At 57.8% G+C, this 17,364-nt stretch overlaps 1 protein-coding gene and 1 non-coding gene across 2 annotated transcripts in view; both read left to right on the top strand.

The window, feature by feature from the left end:
• Window positions 1-17,364, top strand: part of MYO15A (myosin XVA) — a 52,756-nt gene that overhangs the window by 9,964 nt on the left and 25,428 nt on the right. Inside the window, exons 7-28 of the mRNA XM_045487588.1 lie at window positions 2,881-2,984; window positions 3,120-3,183; window positions 4,072-4,185; window positions 4,746-4,907; window positions 6,245-6,358; window positions 6,837-6,895; window positions 6,981-7,104; window positions 7,360-7,455; window positions 7,874-8,005; window positions 8,553-8,678; window positions 9,379-9,456; window positions 10,234-10,382; window positions 10,497-10,542; window positions 10,731-10,855; window positions 11,303-11,420; window positions 11,747-11,922; window positions 12,428-12,512; window positions 13,387-13,468; window positions 13,552-13,682; window positions 14,189-14,284; window positions 15,317-15,552; window positions 17,041-17,222. Of these exons, the coding sequence (XP_045343544.1) occupies window positions 2,881-2,984; window positions 3,120-3,183; window positions 4,072-4,185; window positions 4,746-4,907; window positions 6,245-6,358; window positions 6,837-6,895; window positions 6,981-7,104; window positions 7,360-7,455; window positions 7,874-8,005; window positions 8,553-8,678; window positions 9,379-9,456; window positions 10,234-10,382; window positions 10,497-10,542; window positions 10,731-10,855; window positions 11,303-11,420; window positions 11,747-11,922; window positions 12,428-12,512; window positions 13,387-13,468; window positions 13,552-13,682; window positions 14,189-14,284; window positions 15,317-15,552; window positions 17,041-17,222 (2,599 nt within the window). The remainder of the gene's footprint in view (window positions 1-2,880; window positions 2,985-3,119; window positions 3,184-4,071; window positions 4,186-4,745; window positions 4,908-6,244; window positions 6,359-6,836; window positions 6,896-6,980; window positions 7,105-7,359; window positions 7,456-7,873; window positions 8,006-8,552; window positions 8,679-9,378; window positions 9,457-10,233; window positions 10,383-10,496; window positions 10,543-10,730; window positions 10,856-11,302; window positions 11,421-11,746; window positions 11,923-12,427; window positions 12,513-13,386; window positions 13,469-13,551; window positions 13,683-14,188; window positions 14,285-15,316; window positions 15,553-17,040; window positions 17,223-17,364) is intronic.
• On the top strand, window positions 1,806-1,890 carry TRNAR-UCG. The gene has a single exon. It is a non-coding gene; the product is annotated as a tRNA-Arg (tRNA).

The following is a 17,364-nucleotide window of genomic DNA, read 5'->3' as shown; positions in this document are numbered from 1 at the left end:
CCCAGCCTGGGCCTCTGGGGCCCTCCCTTTGCTTCAGCCAGGGTTTTCAAAATCTAAGTTCAGACTTCTGGAAGGACTGGCCGGGTAGCAGGGAAATGTGTGCGTTGAGCCCCTCCTGTTTGCTCGGGGCTTTCATTATGTTGTCGCGCGAGAGCCTCACGGCAGCCCTGGGAGGCAGGTATGTTTGTGTCCATTTATGGATGCGGAGACTGGGGCCTGGGAAGGGAGATGACTTACCCAGTGTCCCCAGGTGAGAGGGTGGAGGAGCTGGGATTTGAAGCCCAAGGCAGAGAGCTGTCTTAGCAGGGGTCAGGGAGGACAGTCATGGTCATGGGACGTGCCAGGCATTCTGTAGATGTAAGGATGGGCCCGCCAGCTGGGATGGTCACTGCCTCATTTCCCAGCCGCCGCTCTGCCCTGCTCGTGTAATCCGACAGTCCTTACCCAGGGTCAGTTTCAGGCACACTCTTAAACAATCCAGGGTTTTATTTATTTATTTAAAAAAATTTTTTTTTAAAGTTTTATTTATTTTTGAGACAGAGACAGAGCATGAACGGGGGAGGGTCAGAGAGAGAGGGAGACACAGAATCTGAAACAGGCTCCAGGCTCTGAGCGGTCAGCACAGAGCCCGACGCGGGGCTCAAACTCACGGACCGCGAGATCATGACCTGAGCCTAAGTCGGCCGCTTAAACCGACTGAGCCACCCAGGCACCACGACAATCCAGGGTTTTAAACAACGTCTTTTGCTTTGGCTCCACCTTACCCATCTATGGGCGTCATCATCAACCTCTCTGTCATCAGTCAGCAAGGTAGTGCCACGGGGTACCACCCAAACCTTCCAACGTGCTGGGGAAAGTCTCAGGGTTCCCTTTTGTTGGACTAGTTTTGGCCATGTGTCCTCACTGGACCCGGTTGTGTCTTGATTGGCCGAGGTCCCGGCCACGGGCTCTGCGTCTGGGCCGGGAACGTGAGCAGCATTCCGCGGGGTGGAGGGTGGCTGGATGCCATCCAGCCCAAACCGCAGGCTGTCACCCCACCTGCGGGTTGAGCTAGGGGCCCCCACAGGGCCAGATGTTCACCCGTCCAGAACACCAGTCCTCTCCCCAGCCCCAGGCTGGGCGCTAGGAACAGAGAAACGGCTGACCCACGCTCAGGCCCAGGCGGGTCTCAACTTACTGAACCACCCTAGGCCAGTTCCCCCTCTCGTCTGGGCCTCATTCTGCTCCTTCACATGGTAGACGTGGTATTTCCTGGACTGAACGGGACCAGGAGAGTGAACAGATGGAGGGGGCTGGCACCTTCCCCAAAGTAACATTTCTGCAGACGCTGGGCCTTCCCTGCCTCTTCCCTGAGAATTTATCGTGAGGAAATGACTCAGCCAGGAAATGCTGTACACCCGACACACACATGCTTGTCACGGTGTTGTGATCTCACTCGTATAGACTCTGGAGTCCCCGGGAACGTTACCTCGCCTTTCCAAGTCCGTTTCCTGATCCGTAAAACGGGTGACATCAGTACCTACCTCCTGAGATTGTTGACACCCGTGTAATTAGGGCAAAGAGTCTGGCACATGGTAGGTGCTTAATAAATGGGAGCGGTGATTGGCTACGCCTTGGGCAGTTCTGCTGTCGTGAAATGCTAGTCCTCTTGAGATCTGTGGAGCAGGTATCTTATGAGGGCCTCTCACGCCCCTGCTCCCGTGTAGATGCTGGGGTCCCAGAGGTTGCAAACAGACAAACATTCCTGCTGTGGGGGCTGACATTCTAGTGAGGGAGACGTGATACAAAGAAGTGAGGGGAGGGGCGCCTGGGTGGCTCAGTCGGTTGAGCGTCTGACTTCGGCTCGGGTCGTGATCTCACGGTTCGTGGGTTCAAGCCCCGCGTCGGGCTCTGTGCTGACAGCTCGGAGCCTGGAGCCTGGAGCCTGCTCCGGATTCTGTGTCCCCCTCTCTCTCTCTCTGCCCCTCCCCTGCTCTCACACCTTATCTCTTTCTGTTTCTCAAAAATAAATAAGCATTAAAAAACATTAAAAAGAAAAACAAGAAGTGAGGGGATTTGCCAGTGGTGCAGAGGGAGCGGACTCTGGTCCAGAGGCCGGCTGGGGCCTGGGTATCGAGGGGCCAGTCAGAAGGGCTGAGGTGCCCTGCAGAGAGGGGGAGGGAAGAAGAGAGGCCAGCCGGGGGCTGGACTGTGCAGGGCGTGCGGTCAAGGCAAAGGCTTGGCTTTGAGCCCGAGGTGGTCATGGGGATGGGGATGGGGTAAAGGGGACATCCCCAGAGCCTTTTGGCACGTGGGCCCAGCAGACTCCCACACCCTGGGGCCACGCTGCAGGCCCCAGGCCGGGACAGCTGGGGTCTCTGAGATTCGTGGGCTTGCCCATCCCGGAGGCCCAGAGGGGTCGGTGGTCCCTCCATGGTCTAAGGCCCCTGGTGACCTGGCGGGAGAGGGGGTCAGTCCTACAGGTGACCTGCTTCTGTCCTTGTGCCTCTCTCCTCCTCCTCCATCCTGGGGACTCCTGAAGATAAAGGTACTCGGAGTGTGCACGTGTGCCTGTGTGTGTGTGTGCGTGGTACACACGCTCGTGTGCGAAGGCAGGATGCGCAGGAAGAGGCATCCAAAGGCCCGTCCTGGCTGGGGGCTGTGGTGGGAGGGGCGGGGCTGGGAGAGGGTAGCTGCGGCCTGAGTGTGGGGGTTGGCAGCATGAGGCAGGCATTGGGGGACACTGGGGAGACCCAAGGGTTCTACAGGGAGCCCACCCGCGGTTGCCCCTCACACAGGGGGTCCTTGGGGAGGTCTGTGTCAGGGAAAACCTAGGGGTGGCCCTAGCCATGCTCCCTACTCTAGGCCCCCAGAACAATTCCCACATCTTCTGGGGTCCAGATCCTGGAGGCAACACCCCTCTTGGAGTCCTTCGGTAACGCCAAAACTGTCAGGAATGACAACTCCAGCCGCTTCGGGAAGTTTGTGGAGGTCTTTCTGGAAGGGTGAGTGGGGCGGTGGAGGGACCCCCAAAGGCCTTGCAGGGCACTCCGCGTCCTGGTGCAGCCCCTGAGAGCCCACACCAGCGACTCCACCCACCCAGCTACCCTGCACGAGCTGACTGTGCTCCCCCACTCCAGGGGCGTGATTTCTGGTGCCATAACCTCCCAGTACCTGCTCGAGAAATCCAGGATTGTGTTTCAGGTGGGCCAGGCCCTTCCAGACCCTTGTGTGTTGGGACGGGCTGGGGGTATGCAGATACTCAGAGCCTGGCACGTGGCAGGGCTGGGTAAATGTTGAATTAATGAACAGAGACGTGTCCGTGTGAGCATGTGATCTGCTCCCCTCTCTCCCTCCCCTACAGCCACATTGACTCTTTTCTTGTCCCTGAAGCACATCAGCCATGATCCTGCCTCAGGACCCTTGTACCTACGATTTCTTCTATCTGAGCACTCTTAACCCCCCCCCCCCCAGACACCTACATGACCAAACCCCTCACCTCCTCCAAGCCTGCCCTGAAATGTCATCTGCTCAGGGAAGCCACCCCATTTAGAATGAAGTCCCTCTCCACCCCCCTGGACCCCCCCCCACCCCCTCCCCTGCTTTATTTCTCTCCAGAGCTCTTGTCTCTATCTGACAGGTTTTAACCAGTGATTTGTTGAATGTCTATCTCCCCAGCTATCAGGTGGGCTCCGTGAGGTCGAGGCTTCTGTCTCCCTTGTTCCCCGCTGGGTCTCAGGGGCCTACAGCAGGGCCTGGAATACAGTTGTCCCTCAGCCACCCTGGCTGAGTAAACAATCAGGAGGTCCCGTGGGCGCACATCTGGGCTGTGGACACAGCATAGGCAGGTGTGTGTGTGCCCAGCGTGCACAAGCGAAGAAAGGCTGTCTTTCTTCTATTTCTCCAAACGGAATTAAATCTCGACCAGAGCCCCCTCCCTACCACCATACCAGTCCCCCACCCAGTGCCAGGCTGGGAGCTTACTCATCACAGAGGTGCCCGGTCTCAACTGTGGGCCCTGGCATCGTGTGTGTGTCTGGGGGTCACCTAGGTGGTGGCTCCCTTTTCTGCACCCACCTCTCCGCCCTATAGGCCAAAAACGAAAGGAACTACCACATCTTCTACGAGCTGCTGGCCGGGCTGCCCGCCCAGCTCCGACAGGCCTTCAGTCTGCAGGAGGCCGAGACCTACTACTACCTGAACCAGGTGAGTACCCGCAGGTGTCCAAGGGCCCCCCGGCCTGGCACCCCTGCCCCATCACCCAGGGGGGCTGAGAGAACCGACTCATGGTGTCCTAATAGCCAGCCAGCGTAGGCGATGGGGTTTGGGGGCATGAGTTTGGATTGAAAATGTCTCATCACGGCAAGGGTGACAGGCATCTTTAGGGTCCACGGTGGGGGTAAGAGAGGCCTACCTGACTCTTCATTTCTCTATAGCTTAAAACAGCACTAAGCAGCTTGGAGCTACTGCACTTCCCTTTTCGGGCCTCAGCTTCCTCATCTGTAAAGTGGGGACAGCATAATGCCACTCGTTAGGGATGCGGTGAGGAGGAGATGAGGAAAGCTACACCAAGGGCTTTGCACAGGGCCTGGCGGGCAGCACCTGCTCAGAGCCTCCCGGCCCGTGGGAATGGGAGTGCCCGCCTTGGGCCACACTGCCAGTGAGCCAGGGCAGGGACCTTGAGAGCCCCCAGCCCCCAGGGCCCTCAGGGACCCTGGGCAGGGGCCGGGGGCTCTCAAGGTCCCCCGGCCCCTGCCCTCGCCCAGGGTGGGAACTGTGAGATCTCAGGGAAGAGTGACTCGGACGACTTCCGCCGGCTCCTGGCCGCCATGGAGGTGCTGGGCTTCAGTGGCGAGGACCAGGACAGCATCTTCCGCATCCTGGCGTCCATCCTGCACCTGGGCAACGTCTACTTTGAGAAGTACGAGGTGAGAGAGCCCACAGCTTGCCATGGGGCCCTGGCACCCTCGGGACACAGATCATCTTCTCAGAGGCTTGCGGGCCATGCGTATTTGCCTTTCAGGTTCCACCACGCACATATCATTTGTTCCCTCAAACAATGGGGTTGCTCATCTTCTTATGGATGTATGAGAGCTCTTTGTATATGTGAAGGAAATCGGCCCTTTGCCTCAGATATGAATTATGAATATGTTCCCTGCATTACCATTTATATTTTGTTTACAAAATTTTTTTAATCTCAAAAATTGTCTATTTTTGAGACACACACACACACACACACACACACACACACACAGGGTGCAAGTTGGGGAGGGGCAGAGAGAGAGGGAGACGCAGAATCCGAAGCAGGCTCCAGGCTCCGAGCTGTCAGCACAGAACCCAATGCGGGGCTCGAACGCATGAACTGTGAGATCATGACCTGAGCTGAAGTTGGACGCTCAACGGACTGAGCCACCCAGGCGCCCCGATATTTTGATTTGTATCCAGATTTTTTTCATGTTTTACTTGGTGGTTGGTTTGGTTTGGTTTTTGCCATGTAGATTTTTAGAGTTATTCTCAGGCATTTGGTTTATCAATCTTGTATACATTTTAGATTTTTTTCTTATCACTTCTAGAGAGACTTATCTCTTTAAAATTACAACAGATTTCTCCCATAATTTTTTCAAACCCTTTTATGGTGTGTGTGTGTGTGTGTGTGTGTGTGTGTGTGTTAATATTTAATATTTGGCTTATCAGGAATTTATCCCAGTAAAGTTTGAGGTAGGAATTCAATTCCTTTTTTTCCACATGATTCCTCAGTTTTACTAATCCTGTAATTTGAGAAATACCTACTCACCATGTATTAAGTTCTTAACGTACATTTTTGCCTAATTCCCAATTTTCTGTTGTGCTTCATTAACCAATGTATTATGTGTCTATTCCCAGACTGTTTTAATTATCGTAGCTTTATAGCGTCAGACTATCTCGTAGGGCCTCCTTCACTCTTTCGGAATTTTCCTGGTTATTCTAGCTTATGTTTTTAATTTTTATTTTCTTTAATGTGTGTTTTTTTTGGGGGGGGAGGGGAGAGTGGGAGAGGGAGAGGGGCAGAGACCAAGGAAGAGAGAGAATTCCAAGCAGGCTCTGTGCTGTCAGCGCAGAGCCTGGCTAGGGGCTTGAACTCATTAACCGTTGGATGATGACCTGAGCTGAAACCAAGAGTCGACACTTAACCACCTGAGCCACCCAGGCGCCCCTACCTTACTTGTGTTTTTTATATGAACTTTAAACCCAGTTTGAAACGCAGTCCTATTGGTATTTTGCATAGACAGATGCACAGGAGACGGCCTCGGTGGTGAGTGCCCGGGAGATCCAGGCTGTGGCGGAGCTGCTGCAGATCTCCCCCGAGGGCCTGCAGAAGGCCATCACTTTCAAAGTGACCGTGAGTCCTTGGGGGACCCGGATCTACCGAGCCTCCTGCCGGCCCTTAGACAGCATGGGCTCCTCCCTCTGCCTGGCTCGTTCTTCCCTTTTCCACGCCTACTCTTCCTTTAAGACCTGATACAGGCATTCCCCCCCCTCCAGTGGGCCACCCCTGACCCCTATCTGGGTCATTACTTCCTCCAGGCTCCCACAACCGCTGGCCCTTTGTCCCATCCCAAGTCTGATCTCACTGTGTCTGTCTGCTCATGCCTGTGTCTCTCCCCCCCCCCCCTTAGACCAGCAGCCCTGTCCCTGCCAGTGTGGGCAGGCAGAGGGGGGGATGAGGGTGTCCTGTTCCGCCGCTGGCCAACTGTGTGCCCAGGACCAGTCAGATCATCGTTCCTGCTCCCTTCCCCATGTCCCGCCTCCAATCCTCTGGGGGCTTCCTGGAGGTGGTGGCCAGCCTGCTGTCATTCAGGGGTCTCATCCCTCCCCAGGAGACCATGCGAGAGAAGATCTTCACCCCCCTGACGGTGGAGAGTGCCGTGGATGCCAGGTGAGTCCTGGTCCTCCACGCCTGAGCCCCCAGATCCGAGACCCTCCGCACTAGGCCCACCTGCCCCAAACCTTCTCTGCTGCAGAGATGCCATCGCCAAGGTGTTGTATGCACTGCTCTTCGGCTGGCTCATTGCCCGGGTCAACGCGCTGGTGTCCCCACGGCAGGACACGCTGTCCATTGCCATCCTGGATATCTATGGCTTTGAGGTAGGGCTGCACGGGTGGGTGGGGGACAGGGGACATAAAACGTCATCTCTCTCACGTCTCTGCCCATAGCCCACACCGTTATCTGTCCTCAATCTCCTGCCATCACCTTCCCTCACCCGCAAGCACTCCCTGAGGCCACGGAAGGCAGGGAGGGCACTGGGCCGCCAGACGGGGGTGAGCGGGGCCCTGGTGAGGGGCACACATGGGCTACTGGCCAAGGAGGGAGCAGGCCCGGCCTCACCACCCACCTGGCAGGACCTGAGCTTCAACAGCTTCGAGCAGCTGTGCATCAACTATGCAAACGAGAACCTTCAGTACCTGTTCAACAAGATCGTCTTCCAGGAGGAGCAGGTGGGCGGGGCCTCGCTTAGCACTCTTGTCCCCTCCTGACTGGGCAGTGGGCCTCCTCGGAGCCTGACAGGATATGCTGGTCCTTTAGGGGCAAACCGGAGGGTGTCAGGTGAAATAGAGGGAAAGGCATTCTAAGCCAAGGGCCAGCACATGTGAAGGCCTGTGCTCTGGAGGGGAAGACGCTTGGTGCTGAGCCCAGAGAAAAGCCCTCTTAGGGGATCCTTCTCACCCCGTACCGGGCTGGCCCAGGTGGAGGGAGAAGCAGGGCTCAGAGGGGGTTCGTGTTGCCCTTCTGGGGAGGGAGCTTCCTGTGCAAGCAGAGGGGCCCCTGGTCAGGCCCCTTCAGGTGGATCCAGCCCGGGAGGTGGGTGGATGGGAGCTGGGCAGGGTGAGGAGGCTGAGCCCCTGACGTCTGCAGGAGGAGTACATCCGGGAACAGATCGACTGGCGGGAGATCACCTTTGCTGACAACCAGCCGTGCATCAATCTCATCTCACTGAAGCCCTACGGCATCCTGCGCATCCTCGATGACCAGTGTTGCTTTCCCCAGGTGAGCCACGGGTGCCCTGTGAGCCTGGTCAGGTTGCTCAACATCTCTGGGCCTCATGTCCTCATCAGGCCTGAGTCCTGCATTCTTCTGTGCTCTGGCCTGGGGACAGGAGATCAGGACACCCAGCCGGCCATTCACAACCTGGGGGTGGGTGATTGAGGCTGGAGAGGGGGCTGCGGGTGTCCAGAGGAGGGTACTAGCCTGGGAAGTTATAGAAGCCATCCTGGAGGAGGTGACCTTGAGGTTGGGCCTCAAACTCTTGATTAGAAGACCCGAGGGTAGGGTGGGCGCTCTGGGCAGTGGGACTAAAGAGTACAAAGAAGGCTGGGCTGGAGGGTGAGGCAGCTGGGAGCTAATGGGACACTCCTGTCTGGGAGGGGGGTCCACTTAAGCCTCCCCGCCCAGGGCAATGGGTAGCCAGAGGAAGCTGTGACTTGCTTCTCCCCAGTGCTCCCTGGGAATCAGTTCTCCCTGGAGAACTTGTCACTAGCCCAGGAGCAGGGTACCCAGGTTCCCCACACACCCGCTGACCCTCGCCTGCCCTCAGGCCACAGACCACACATTCCTGCAGAAGTGCCATTACCACCACGGCGCCAACCCACTCTACTCCAAACCCAAGATGCCACTGCCCGAGTTCACCATCAAGCACTACGCAGGCAAAGTCACCTATCAGGTGAGACCCGAGACAGCACGCACGGCCCCCAGTGCCGCTGTTCCCCGCAGCTGAAGATGGAAGGGCAACGTGGGCTGCGAACGCTCCCACCTGGTTCTAGTTCTGGCCCTGCCGATCCTCAGCTGTGTGACCCTGGGCAAACTGCTTCACCTCTCTGAGCCCATCTCCTTATCTGGTAGATGGGGATAACGATAGTGCCCATCTCACATGCTGAGTGTGAGAAGCCTGGGGCTGGGGGTGGGTGATAAAGAGTAACTGTTATCAGTAGTGATGTGGTCACTCTCATCACTGTTATCTGACACATTCCAGCTTTTGTCCCCACCTGGGCCTCATTTTCCTCATCTGTAGGACAGACACAGGACAGTGTCCTCCACCGAAGAGGGGGCTAAGAGCCACACTGGTCATGTGAAGCTTTGGTTAGGACTCCCCTCCCTGGAGGATGGGAAGGGTAGTGGAGGCAGAAGGGGAGGGGACCATAGCAGGGGGAAGAATCCAGCACCTCCTGGGACAGATAGGGAGATGGGAGGCCTGGAGGGGCAGGGCCAGGGTCCCCCAGGGGCTGTGAGCCCCTGACCGGCTGGAGGGAGGCAGGGAGGAGGAGGGGAGCAGACAGGCTGATGCACATGGGGGTAGGGGTAGGCTGTCCCCCCTGCCTACCGGTGGGTCCAACCCAAACTGCCCTGTTGTTCCCCTTTTGCAGGTGCACAAGTTCCTAGACAAGAACCATGACCAGGTACGCCAGGATGTGCTCGATCTCTTTGTGCGGAGCCGGACACGGGTGAGCAAGCCTCGCCTCCTGCCCTCTGGCCCTGCCCCAGAGCACACAGCCTACCATCAGGCCCCTCTCTTAGTCCAGGAAATGGGGAGGTCCCCTGGCGCTGGTCTCGCCTCTGACTCGTCCTGGCCCCGGCCAGGTTCTGACCTTGACCCCAACCCTAACCCAGAGTCTTGCCTTGCTCTGTCTTTTCTTCCATTCTTGATCCTGTCTCCTGAAGGTCTGTGCCCCTGGCCGGCCCCACTGGATTGCCTTGTCTGTCCTCTGGCTCATCCTGGCCCTGCCCACCCAGCTGTGCCCTGCCTTATCCCCTCACTGAGCAGTTCTCCCAAATGGCCTGTTGTGTTCAGTCCCACTCTCTGGACCTCCACCTTCTCTCTTCCAAATGGGAACCCTCCTCCTGAGGTCATTGCCAGAGTTCATGACCATGTGTGTAACAGGCCAGCTCAGGTGCGCAGTCAGTGCCTGTGTGTTCCCCAGACTGAAGAAAAAAAAAGTCAGCCCAACCATGGGATAGGTCCTCTGCGAGGCACAGATCACCCTGACTCGGGAGGTGTGTGATCTGGGAGGACAGCAGCCTTGCAGAGAGGGCAGGGGCCCAGTGGGTTAGTTTTCTGATCACTTCGGTTTGGAGATTTGACTCCTTTTGTTCTTAACTCCTTTTGTCCACCCCCTCAACCTCTATTTCCTCATTTCTGTCTCTCGGCCCCCATCTCTCCCCGTTTCCCTGTCTCTCGGTGCCTTGACCACTGTCCCGGCCTGCTGCCCGCCCCTGCTCAGGTGGTGGCACACCTCTTCTCCAGCCACGCGCCACAGGCTGCCCCTCAGCGCCTGGGCAAGAGCAGCTCTGTCACCCGGCTCTACAAGGCGCACACAGTGGCCGCTAAGTTCCAACAGTCGCTCCTGGATCTGGTGGAAAAGATGGAGAGGTGAGCATGGCAGGCGGGTGGGCACCCAGCCTCACCTCTGACCCACCCCGTGACCCTCGGGTAAGCACCTCCCTTCCCTGGGACTCATACTACCCTCCTCCCACCTCCGTCCAGGTGTAACCCCTTGTTCGTACGTTGCCTGAAGCCCAACCACAAGAAGGTATGTGATGGCTGAGGTCCCCGGGAGAGCCATATCCTCTTCCCCATGCTGTGTGACCTTGGGCAAGTGGCTGTGCCTCTCTGGACCTCCATCTTCCCAGCCCACTGTGGGAGCTATTTGTCATCGATAGTGCCATTTGCACACGGGTAGGCTAGTACGCCAACTCCTCATCTGGGCTTTCCTTACAGGAGCCAGGCCTCTTTGAGCCAGATGTGGTAATGGCACAGTTACGCTATTCGGGGGTGCTGGAGACCGTGCGGATCCGCAAGGAGGGCTTTCCAGTGCGCCTGCCCTTCCAGGTGTTCATCGACAGGTACCTCAGCCAGGGTGGGTCCTGGGCTGCCCAGATCCTTATCCAGCTCCCCCATGGCCCCAGGAATACAGAACCCAAGGCAGCACAGAGCTTGCTGTGCACAGTTGCTCAGGTTGTGTGCCACACGAGATTATAACCTGCTAGCTGCCACGTGGCGGGTACATTTCTTATTTTGCATTTTCTCATGCTTTTATCGTTAACGTGTGGAGATTCCCAGGGAATGATTCTAGGTTATTATGACAAGTTTCCAGCAGATGGCGGTAAAGCGTCTTATTCGACTGAAACTCTCTGTTGGGATTTTCTGACAGTCACAAGTGGAGTCTGGGGACGGAGTGCCTATTTCTGATTGGAAGACACTATGACTAGAGCCTCTGCTGGAGACTCCATGGTCTAGCGGGCGGCTGGGGGTAGGTCCCTTAGCCCCAGGCTGAGTTTGCGCCCCTGCAGGTACCGCTGTCTAGTGGCCCTCAAACACAACCTGCCAGCCAGTGGGGACATGTGTGTGTCGGTGCTGAGCCGGCTGTGCACGGTCACGCCAAATATGTACCGCGTCGGTGTCAGCAAGGTGAGTGCCACCCCACACGCGGTCCCTGAAGCGCCGCGTTCAGGGGTTTTAGAACCGGAGCCTCTGGAGTCAGAAATGCCCAAACTAAAGATCCCTGGCCCGGAGGCCGCGCAGTTGAGTTTGGTCGATGGAATGCTCACTCTGCCTCTGGACCTTTGCTCGGGTAGCTCCCACGGTCTAACGCACCGTCCCTCTTTGTTCTCCCTCTCCAAACTCAGCCTGCGCTGCTGCCCCATCTAGTCTGTCTCCACCGCCTTCTGGAGGGGAGGGGCCCCAGTCCACTCCCCAGGCCCTTATGTGCCTCGATGCCTGCCTCCTCTCCTCAGCTGTTCCTGAAGGAACACCTACACCAGCTGCTGGAGAGCATGCGCGAGCACGTCCTGAACCTGGCAGCCGTCACGCTGCAGAGCTGCCTCCGCGGCTTCTTCATCCGGCGGCGTTTCCGCTCCCTGCGCCGCAAGATCATCCTGCTGCAAAGTCGGGCCCGTGGCTACCTGGCCAGGTACAGCCCAGACACGGCAGGCCTCCCTGGAGGCCTAGGGCTAGGCGAGGCTTGGGAGAGGCCATACCTGAACTTGGGCAGTAAGCCCCCTGGCCTGGCGGCTTGCAAGCTGAGAGTCGGGGCCTCTGCGGGAAGGATGTTGGGATTCTCTAGGTCTCTGCTTTTGGACGTCCCGCCCACCTACCCCCTGGCGCTTGTGATTGATGGGTGGGAATGTTTCCAGCCAAGAGGGGTCCCACCCTGCCTCCTAGGAGCCCCAGTAGGATGTACATGCTGGAGACAGGTTAATCCAGGCCCTGCCACTTAATGTGCTGTGTGATCTTGGCTAAGTCACTGCCCCTCTCTGAGCTCCAGCTTCTCTTTGTAGCACAGGGCTGCCACGCTGACCGTGGGCAGTGATACCCAGGCCAGGCTGGCGTGGGCATCTCCGTATCTCCGTCACCTTGTGATCCCAACCCCTGCCCCTCCATCCCCCCCAGACACTTCTTTCCTCCCCACCCCCCAGGCAGCGGTATCAGCAGATGAGGAGGAGTCTGGTGAAGTTCCGGTCCCTGGTACACACATACGTGAACCACCGGCATTACCTCAAGGTACAGCCCACCCCTCACCCTCCTCCCGGGAGCCAGGCGGCAGGGAGAGGGAGGAGGCACTTAGCACCCAGGAGGAGACTGTTGGCCTCAGACAGTCTTGGGTTCGAATCCCCGCTCTGCCACTTACTAGCTGTGACCTTGGCCTCCTGTATCCTCACTTTACCCATTTACCTCCTGGGGTCTTGGAGGGGGGCGAGTTCAATGAGCTGTTGCGCGGGAAGGAATTGGCCTGTGCCGGGTTCACGGTGGGGCCTTGAGCAGTTGGGTATGATGGAATTTGTCGACCTGAGCAGCACTGGATATGGTGTTGCTCTTACCTTAATGCCGGTCTTGGCTTATTGTCATCTAAACCAACCACCAGAAAGACAATTGCAATCCCCAAGGCCCCGAAGAACCACCTGGCTTCTACTGAAGGTTTTGTGGAGCTCAGAGAGGATTCCATCGCACATCTCTCGGCTTCTTCCCAGAAAGCCCCCCGTGGGTCTTTCCTTTTCCCCAAAGTATTACTCCCTCTGCCCCTTTACCTCTTTCTCTTTTTCCCTTCCTTTCCTGTTTCTCTGGCCACGCTTTTGCCTTCCCTCTGCCATCTGCGAGGCGGGGCAAATGCCCCCTTTGCTTCTCTCGCCCGCTGCCTCGTGCCGGGCCGGCTGGGGCCGCCCCCGGGCCCGAGGCCTGCCGTCGCCTCTGCCCACCATTCCCCGCCTTGACCATCTGCTCTCCTGCAGCTGAGGGCAGAGCGGAGGCTCCGGGCGGAGGAGGCGCGGCTTCGGGAGCAGGAGGTGGGTGTGGGGGCCGGGCGGCAGCCAGGACAAGAAGGGAGGCTTGCAGGTAGAGTTGTGGCGGGCCTGGCCCTCACTAGGCGCCGTCCCTCCAGGAGCTGAGCAAGCGGGAGGTGGTGGCCGTGGGGCACCTGGAGGTACCCGCTGAGTTGGCGGGACTCTTACAAGCCGTGGCAGGTACTTCCGTGCCGGACGGTGGGGTGGGGGTGGGCGTGGGCAGGCACAGGAGCCTGGCACCTCATACCCTCCTCTCTCCACAGGCCTCAGGCCAGCCCGGGTGCCCCGGGTGGTCCCCGTGCGGACTCCCCGGCTCCAGGCCGAGCCCCGTGTCACACTGCCCCTGGATATCAACAACTACCCCATGGCCAAGTTTGTTCGATGCCACTTTAAGGTAATGGCTGGCATAGGCCCAAGTGGCTCTGGCCAGTGGGCGCTGACCAATTAAAGCTAACACTGTACTTGTCCGGGGGCCGGCTCCTGGCCGTGCCCTGTGGCATGGGGTAATGAGCCCTTGAGTTGTGGATCGTGAGGAGTCTGGGGGCTCCCGGGGAAGCGCTGGACAGAAGCAGTGGGCCCTCGGGGGCTTAGGAAGCAGCTATTTGCCAACCAGTTGGAAATATTCCAGAAATTTAACAACCGGTAGGGCCACAGTCATCCCTACTCTCACTTCTGGCTCTCCAGGAAGGGGGGCTCTCCAAGGGGCGTGGATAGTCTCCACCGCCAGCTTGCTGAGGGCCAGAGTCTGCCCCTCTTCAAGCCTCAGTTTCTCCATCCATACACTGGGGAAAGGAGCCCTTACCTCACAGGCTCCTGTGCCCCCAACTGGCATAGGGCAGTGGATCTAGATGTGCCCATGAGTCCCAGGTCTGTCCCCATGCCCCTGCCCTGTGCCCCCAGGAACCTGCCTTCGGGATGCTGACCGTGCCCCTGAAGACACCCCTCATGCGGTTGCCAGTAGAGTGCCATGCAGAAGCCGTGAGCGTCTTCAAGTTGGTATGGGTCTGCCCAGGTCACCCCTGAATTCACAGGCCTTGAGGCCCCTTGTCTGTCTCCCCTGGATGCTCCACTAGCCCAAGCCCTTAAGCCCAGCCCTCTTCTTTGGAGGAAAGACTTCTGGGGGTGGGGGTGGGGGTGGGGCCAGGAGATAAAATCTGGGCTCCACTCTGGGCTAGGCTTTGAGGATTGGGAGTCTTTCTTCTCCCAGCCATCTTCCTGGCAAAGAGGCTGCCCCAGGGCCTTTGTGGAGCTTCCCAGGAACAGCAAGAATAGATCAGGCCCTCTCCTCGAGGACTTCCTAGTCTGAGGGTGGAGGTAGAGTAGGCCTAGTCCGAGGGGGGAGGTAGACTAGGCCTGACCAGTGACTACAAACATGGACAGAGATTAGGCATGGTGGCCGGGGAGTCCAGACTGGGCCCCTAATCCAGTCCTGGACAGAATCAAAGAGGGGGCATGTGAGCTAGGGTGGAAGGGGTCAGAATTCACCAGCCAGGACAAATGGAGAAGGCACAGAAGGAAGAGGGACTTGATGTAGTCAGGACACATCAGTGGATGAGAGTGAGAAGAGCAGAGGCAAGAAGGGGTCAGGAGGTCTTGGCTGACAGATCTGGAACTTGGGATTTCATTCTAAGGGCCCTAGGGAACCAAGGAAGGTGCTTCCATGGGAGGTGGTGTGGTCAGATATGAATGTTAGAAAGTACTCCCCGGGGCCTGGATGGAGTAGGAGGTGAGGGGCTGGTTGGAGGCCAGGGATGCAGGGAGGGCTGGGGCTGTATGGGCAGCTGTAGTGGAACATTCATGAACAGGTGAGAAGGTCAGTATGTGCTTTGGATCTTGACTTTTCTCATAGTTGGGATGGGCCACCTGGTCATTTGGCATAGGATGTGGCAATATTATTGTAACACAGGGGGCCGTTACGTGGGCTTTCCTGGGACGCATGGGAAGCACGTGAGAGGGGTGCCCGTTGGGGGTGGGGCCCTGGCAGGAACAACCTTCCAAGAGGCCCAGGAGAATCTGTTTGTGGCCCAGATCCTGCGCTTCATGGGCGACCCCCACCTGTATGGCGCCCAGGAAAATGTCTTCGGGAACTACATTGTGCAGAAGGGTCTGGCGGTGCCCGAACTTCGGGATGAGATCTTGGCACAGCTGGCCAACCAGGTGTGGCGCAACCCCAGCACCCACAATGCCGAGCGGGGCTGGCTCTTACTGGCTACCTGCCTCAGTGGCTTTGCACCTTCATCGCGCCTCAACAAGTACCTGCTTAAGTGAGTGGAACCGGGCAGGGCCAGGGCATGGGGACGGTGACGCTGGCATGAGACCTTGGGCTGGGATGTTAAAGGGCCGGCCAGGAGTGAGGTCTCTGTGCTTGGAAGCTGAGGCATGGGGGGGGCTGGTCAGGGGCTGTTCTCTTTCTCTCTTGGGCTCAGAGGAAGAAAGAAGGGCAGGTCTTCACTATGGAGAGTAGGGCTCAGGTAAAACTGGATAAAGGATTTGCAGAGCTCAGAGCGTGGCAAGACCAGGGTGTGGGGAGTTTGGGAAAAAGGCACTGATCTCATGTCATGGGAGTAGAGCGTGTCTGGACTCGAGAGAGTCTGGGTTCAAATCCCAACTCAACCTATAAAGCGTTGTAATTGCTATGTGAGCGAGGTTATTGTCAGCATCCTGATGGTATTGATAATGATGATGAGGCCGATGATGATGATGATGATGACGATGATGATGATGATGTCGTCACCCTGTTGGGTGAGAAGGATGATTGGCAGGAGAAAGAGCTCAGGCAGGCCCTGGGTGTAAACCCTAGCTCTGACACCTATCTGCTGTGTGTCCTGGGGCAACTCCCTGCCCTTCTCCGAGTCTCTTTCCTCGCCTGTAAATTAGGAATGGTAACAGGATCCACCTTACGGGGTGGGTGTGAGCCTAAGAGCGTGCAGAGCTTCACCTGGGCTGTGTGCAGTAGGTGGGCAGCTCACTTGGTCAGTCTTGCTGCCAGGTTGGGACCACTGCCTTCCTGTGCAAGGCTTCCTGTGGGCACAGTTCTAGGTTCCTTCTTTCGGCCACTCTGGGCCTACTCCCTGCTGCTCCTGGCCAGGCCCGACAGCAGCAGGAAGGGGGACAGGAAGCCAGGTATGTGGATCACCTGCCCTGGCAGGGATCAGGCTCGTTGGTCCTGGGCCAAGCTGAACCCTCACGGTCATCTCCTGTATAGGTGGGAACTTGGAGGCAGGCTCAGAGAGGGCAGATGACCGCACGGGGATGCTTGGTGAAGGAATGGAAGGCAGAGTCTTCCAGAGTCCAAGTTCTTGCCCATACCCTGCTGCAGCCCCCAGCCTGTCAATGACATTTTGCTCCAACAAGTTTTGGTGGGCCTTTCTGGAACCTCTTTGGCCTATCCTTGGATCTCTGTGCCGGCTTAAGATACTTCTGGTTAGCCTGGGACCCTTTCAGCTTAGTCCTAGAACTCTGGGATAGCCTGAGATCTTTTTTAGTCTAGCCCCAGAACTCTGGGACTGACCTGAGGCCCTTCAGCCTAGTCCCGGACCTCAGGGCTGTCCTGGGACCCCTTCAGTATCATCCCAGAGCTCTGGACCATAGCCTGGGACCCTTCTGATCTAGCCTCAGAGCTGGGGCCTTCTCAGCTTCACCTTAGAGCTCTGGACTAGCCTGGGCCTCCGACAGCCTAGACTTAGAATCCCTGTCTATCCTGGCCTAGCCACAGATCCCTCTTCATCCTGGTTCCAACTCTTACCCATCAGGTTTGTGTCTGATTACGGGCGGAATGGCTTCCAGGCTGTGTGTCAACACCGCCTCATGCAGGCCATGGGCCGGGCCCAACAGCAGGGTTCTGGGGCAGCCCGCACCTTTCCCCCGACCCAGCTCGAGTGGATAGCAACCCAGGAGAAGGCCAACATGGCGTTGGATGTGGGCTGCTTCAACGGTGAGCTGTCCTCTCCACACCTTGTGCTGCCTTCCCTTCTCCCTCTATCCTGCACAAAGGGGCACCTGGAGTCCACGGGCCCCAGTAGAAGCCGTGGGATGTTCTGGAGTGGGGAGGAGCCCTCTGGGTGTGGCTCTGGAAA

This window comes from Leopardus geoffroyi, chromosome E1, assembly GCF_018350155.1.
Source record: "Leopardus geoffroyi isolate Oge1 chromosome E1, O.geoffroyi_Oge1_pat1.0, whole genome shotgun sequence".
Lineage (NCBI taxonomy): Eukaryota > Metazoa > Chordata > Mammalia > Carnivora > Felidae > Leopardus > Leopardus geoffroyi.
This window is presented reverse-complemented; position numbering and strand designations above follow the sequence as displayed.